General features: G+C 43.6%; 1 protein-coding gene across 1 annotated transcript; it reads left to right on the plus strand.

The window, feature by feature from the left end:
* Positions 1-2,799: 2,799 nt before the first annotated feature.
* LOC311010604 (kelch-like protein 10) lies at positions 2,800-5,745 on the plus strand (the record flags this gene model as incomplete). Its single annotated transcript, XM_084005159.1, has 5 exons — positions 2,800-2,954; positions 3,755-4,238; positions 4,390-4,986; positions 5,130-5,279; positions 5,374-5,745. 5 exons carry the CDS (start codon positions 2,800-2,802, stop codon positions 5,743-5,745), a joined length of 1,758 nt encoding a protein of 585 aa, XP_083861285.1.
* Between the last annotated feature and the right edge of the window lie 255 nt (positions 5,746-6,000).

Consider the following 6,000-nt stretch of genomic DNA (forward strand, 5'->3'; position numbering starts at 1 on the left):
CTGCAAACAAAAATCATTAACTCCACTATTAAACAGTATTGTTTTCCTCTTGTGCACCACTTGCTGTAGTTGTTTTTTGTTGTTGATCAAAATATTCTCCAGGGGCATTAAAATAAATAAATTGTTGATATTGGACTTATTTTCTTTCAAGTGTACATTTTTTATCTGTCCCTCAACACAGGCTATGACTACTACTACTATCTGCTACTACAACCAACTACCACTGGTAGTACTAATCATTACAATCATAATACTTCAAATAATAGCAGCAACAATAATAACATTTGCACATAAAACAATGTTTAGTGGTCCAATGAAAAAAATAACAGACAATTTGGCCCTCGACTTGGCAACCTGGACATAATTTGGCCCTCAGTGAAAACTAATTGGGGAACCCTGCTCTATACTTTATATACTGGAATTCCTGTTCAAGTTGTGAACAATTTGTTGCTGCATTAAAAAGGTTTACACATGAATTACAATTCATGCTACGTTTGAATCTTTCTTTTTTTTTTTTTTAGAATTTACTATTTTAACAATAAATAATGCAATAAATGTATGATTGATGCATTTGTTGTTTCACGAAGTTGGAAATGAATGTTTAAGTCAATGCTGCTTACACATAGCGAGACATCCAGCTTATTAATTAAACACTGGTCCCGGATCTGAAGTTATTGGTATCGGGACTGATACGTTATTTAACACCAGTTTCCAATCATTTAGAGTGGATCCAGGTGAGCTGAAACTAAAGTATAGTAACATTGTGAAACAAAAGAAAAACCTCAGGACTCACCGAACTTGAGGAGGAGGATGACGAAGGAGAAACGGAGCCAAAACCCGGCCGTCTTTATAGATGAAGGCTCCCCGTCTGTCTGAGATCCAGATGGAAGGAGGGTTGAGCCGCTGAGAAAGCTCGACAGGGAAAAGTGCTACCTTCAAGTTAACCGTCACAGCGATCACAGCTGGCAGCTGTCATATTTATCACAGAGGCCGTGATCTGATTGTCATGAGATAATACCGGGTTATCTTCGTGACGGGGCATATTCAATATCAAGAGACAAGCCGGGACGTCCAAACATGTTTCTGGGCTCCTGATTTGCCCCTTTCACTTCCCCGGCGTCTCAGGAAGTCTAAAAGGGATACATCAACAAAAAGCACATTTTTGAGATTCAAACACTCACCTGTTGTAGTTCCTTAGATGCCTGAAGCATCTTTAGTGGGTGAAGGTGAGACAGCTGCAGGATCGTTGACAGTTTCCCTGCAGAAAAGAGAGAAAAGGTATCAAAATGTTAATTGAAGATCAATCCTGCAGCATCTACTTCAACAGTGTTTGGTCAGTGTGAACTGACTGCATCTATGTTTATGCCAAAAGAACCTAAAAGCAACAGTAAGAGTTGTTTCCTTGCTACAAAGGCAGGTTTTTATCAGATAGACTAAAAAAAGGAGATCAAACAATCAACACTTGGGTTTGAGTTTTCACAGCGACGTGGGGTTCATGCCTTGTTTTCCCACTCAAACCTACACATTAGTCCGACATGCAGGAGTAGGAAGTGCTGTGTGATCACAGGATCTGCTGAGCACAGCTGTTCATCACTCCCACTGTTTAAAGAAACTCTTTTTCTCCCCCTTCAGCACAAGAATCACATGTACTGTAATACTCCGGCTACTACAAGAAGTTTTTTCTCTAATTATTTCTGTATTTCACAGCTGATTCACATTGAATTTTGCTGCTGAATCAAATGATGACAACTACTAATGTGGCCCCTGCTGATGAATGACTTTGCTACTTAATAGCATCCAACCAACGAGTGGATAAATTGCCATAAAATGTGGTAAACATTCATGGTCCCGACAGGATGAACTGCGATAACTTCAACTTGTCCAATCTTTTGATTCACGACAAATGCAAAATACCTGCACTAATAACAACATCCCCACCGGTCCTGTTTTACCTTATTGTGTAAATTAGCAACACTGTCATTGTGAGCTAAGCTAACACTTTAGGATTGATTGCTGAAAAAACTCCTTTAATCCATCTTACAATGACCGAGCCGTTAGCATGCTCGCTAATAGGCCTGGTTTTTACTTTAAGTAATGAATCTGATGGAATCCTGCCAGAACAAAGCACAATATAAATGTCAGACGTGCATGTGCAGAGACAAAAACAGCATTTTTATGTTTTCTGTTGCCAAAGACGTACAGGATGACATAAATGAATATTGTGTTTTCAGAATACACAGCGTTGACCTGCGGTTAAACGGCGTGTCTGGAGGTTTGATCCATCTAAATGCAAAGCAAATTTTTACAATACAAAAGACAATAAGGCGTATGAGATATGAACAGATGATTATTTGTAGCAAGACTCGAGGGGAAGATGCAGCCGCTCGGGTTGAAAATGTTATTGTTCAAATGTAGTTAGTATGTGTTTAACTGCAGCTTCCATCAGTCAGACAGGAGGTGAAGGTTCATTAAAGTGGCCTCTGAAAAGTAGAGAAAAACTCCAAAAATAAACGCAACAACCGTTGTCATGGTTAATAAAGTGGCCCAAGAGTTGAAACAAATGATTCAGTGTGAGTTCTGCCACTTTAGTGAACCTTCACCTCCTGTCTCACTGATGGAAGCTGCAGTTAAACACATACTAACTACATTTGAACAATAACATTCTGCATCAATCACAAAACACAGTGATGTGATGAGCATCTATTCTAGTAGTGAAGTCTGTGAAGGTGTCCAGTCTCTCTCTTGATCTCCACACAAGCCAACAACCAGAGACAACAACTCTATCATCAGCAAATCAAGATGGCCAATCAACGCCACTCTTCTTTCCTGTTTCCTGCCTCAGGGTTCAATGATTTACGTCTGGAGGGAACGTTTTGCGACGCAGTCATCACTGTTGAAGACGTGGAATTTAAAATCCACAAGATCTTCCTCTGTGGATGCAGCCTCTACTTCGAGTGAGTACATTATCTGATATTAGGGGGGAAACTTTTGAATTTATATCCTTCAAATGAGCAGAAAGTAACAGCAAATTGATTGATTAGCGATGTGAAGTCTGAGAGAACAGCCACAACACGTAACCAGCTCATAGAGCATCTGTGATTTAAAACAAAACAAGAGGACATTAAACACCTGATAGACGGCTACGAGAATATCTGTAACATATTTGAAAGGATCATTCAGAATTCAACCAGTGGTGTAGTTTCCCTGTCTGTCTATAGTTTTTATAATTATAATGACTTGACTGGATATATCATCTCAAATGAGGTTTCTTGTTTCCATTCATCTCATATTGACTTCCAACATGTGAAGTTTGTACATCGGTTGTAGACTCAGCTCAAGTTGGATTTATGATGTTTGCCAAACGTGTTATTGTTTTGTTGTTTTTTAAAAATGTGAAGTAGAATTTGAGCTGCTGGTCTCTCAGTTCCATACTACTGTACTTTAAAGCAGATTTTAGAATGTAGTGCATTCAGAAAAGTAACACATCTGTTACAAAATGCATATAATTCACTATTTCCATTCCAGATGTCATTTATTCAACAGGTTTCATGTGTGTCATTCAGCGTGTTGGGTTTGTCAGTGATGTGGTTTAAAGTAAACTGGGAGGAGCCTTCATATCAGTCATATTACACTCTGCTGCTGTTTTGAAAAGCGCCCCACTATATTCTTATCCTAGTTATTAGTGTGAAGCAAAGAAGGAACAGCTGACGTCAGTTTCTCATCCTCTTCTTTGTGTTTTCATCCTGACCCACAGAGCTCTCTTCCAACGCTGGTCTTCTCCAGACAAGAAGGTCTTCAACATCCCCGGCCTGACTCCTGACATGATGCAGCTCCTCATTGACTTTGCATACACCGGCTCTGTTTCAGTGACGGAGGACAACGTTCAGGAGCTGCTTCTAGCAGCCGATCACTTTAATGTGATGGGCGTTGTGAAAAAGTGCTGCGACTTCCTGGAGAGCCAGCTCTGCCCAGAGAACTGCATCGGCATCTTCCAGTTCACCACCGTCTGCTTCTGCCCCGAACTGCACCGCCAGGCCTACAGCTTCATCGTCGACCACTTTGAGGAGCTGGTTTCCTCTGAAGAGTTCCGGCAGCTCTCTGTGCAGCAACTCAGCGCCATCCTGAACCGAGACGACCTCAGAGTGAGAGACGAGAGGACTGTGTATAAGGCCGTCCTCCGCTGGATCGCCCACTCACTGCAGGAAAGGAGAGACCACATCGCTGTGCTCTTATCTAAGGTAGGATGACTTCCTGTCACATGATTTCTTCTCCGTGGTTTCATCCTGACTGAACAGTAGTCTGTAGGGCCACCTCTAGAGTCAAGGACCAGCCTAAAGTACTGCCGTCCATGAACTTCTATCCAAACATTCTGTCCTGTTTTCTCTGCAGGTGCGGCTGGCCTCCATGGGTACAGAGTACATGAGGATCAGTGTGATGACTAATAAGCTGGTGAATAACAACGCAGACTGCCAGCGCATGGTCAGGGAAGCCATAGAAGTCGTGCAAAACCAGCCTGATGTCTACCACCATCTCGCCCGTCCTCGCCTTCCAAACGCCGTCCTGCTGGCCATCGGAGGCTGGAGTGGCGGCGATCCGACTGCCGGCATCGAGGCCTACAACGTCCACACCAACGACTGGATCAGCTTGACCCAGCATCTGGAGCGTCCTCGTGCCTACCATGGCACCGCCTTCCTCAATGGGAGTGTCTACTGCGTTGGGGGCTTCGACAGGTTGCAGTACTTCAACAGCGTGTGCAGGTTCGACCTCGGCTCAAAAACCTGGCATGAGGTGTCGCCCATGTTTTTCCACCGCTGCTACGTGAGCGTCACTACACTCAACGGGTGCATCTATGCCATGGGAGGGTACGACGGGCATCACCGACTCTCCACTGCAGAGCGCTATAACCCCGAGACAAACCAGTGGAGTCTCATTCCATCCATGCAGGAGGTTAGAAGTGACGCCAGCTCCACGACGCTCCACAACAAGGTGGGTCTCATAATTCTCACATTATCTCACAGTTGTGTAGCGATATTTCAGATGATTTATTACCAGTAGAAGCCAAGAAAAGTGTTAATTCTTAAACCATTTCATTGTTAAATCCTATTAAAGTCCTTTCCTGTTGTTCCCAGGTTTACGTTTGTGGTGGTTTCAATGGGAACGAGTGCCTGCAGACGGCTGAGTGTTACAACCCAGAGACCGACCAGTGGACGACCATCGGCGTCATGACCTGCGCCCGCAGTGGGATTGGCATCATTACGTATGCAGACCGCCTCTATGCTGTAAGTCCAGGAAACACTGCTGACCCTCACATAGAGATTCAGAGAAACTGGTTCAATCTCCGTTTGACCTTTTCATTTCCTCTTCCTCCCAAAGGTCGGCGGCTTTGATGGCGCCAGCCGTCTCCGCAGCGCGGAGGTCTACGACCCTCGGAGCAACACCTGGAACCAAGTGTCCCACATGTTGACCCCTCGCAGCAACTTCGGCATCGAAGTCATCGATGACCGGATCTTCGTTGCCGGGGGCTTCAACGGCATCACCACCTCCACCAACGTGGAGTGCTACAACGTGACCACTGGCGAGTGGTCGGAGGTCTCTGACATGGGGATCGGCCGCAGTGCTCTGAGCTGCTGTGTGGTGTCCGGACTCCCCAACATGGCCCAGTATCTGGTCCCACGTGATGTTCTGCCTCTTTTAGACTTGGATAGTGTTCCTGTGGAGTCTGTGGAGGCAGGACGTTCTGCCTAACACCATCCACCCTGTTAATTAATATGTTTTTTAAAAAATGTAAATAATAAATAATAAATTATTTCTGTATCAAACTGCTACTGACAGATTGTGTGAACTTTTAGTTTTATACCATGTGAAGGTGAATTTTATAAGGTAGTCAAACTAAAAAATGAAACTGTTGGCTGTTATCTGCTAAATGTGTATTCCAGCATATCTTATTCTTACTTATTATCTTACTTATTGTAAGTCGCTTTGGACAAAAGCGTCTGCTAA

This window comes from Eutrigla gurnardus (genome assembly GCF_963514095.1).
Source record: "Eutrigla gurnardus genome assembly, chromosome: 1".
Lineage (NCBI taxonomy): Eukaryota > Metazoa > Chordata > Actinopteri > Perciformes > Triglidae > Eutrigla > Eutrigla gurnardus.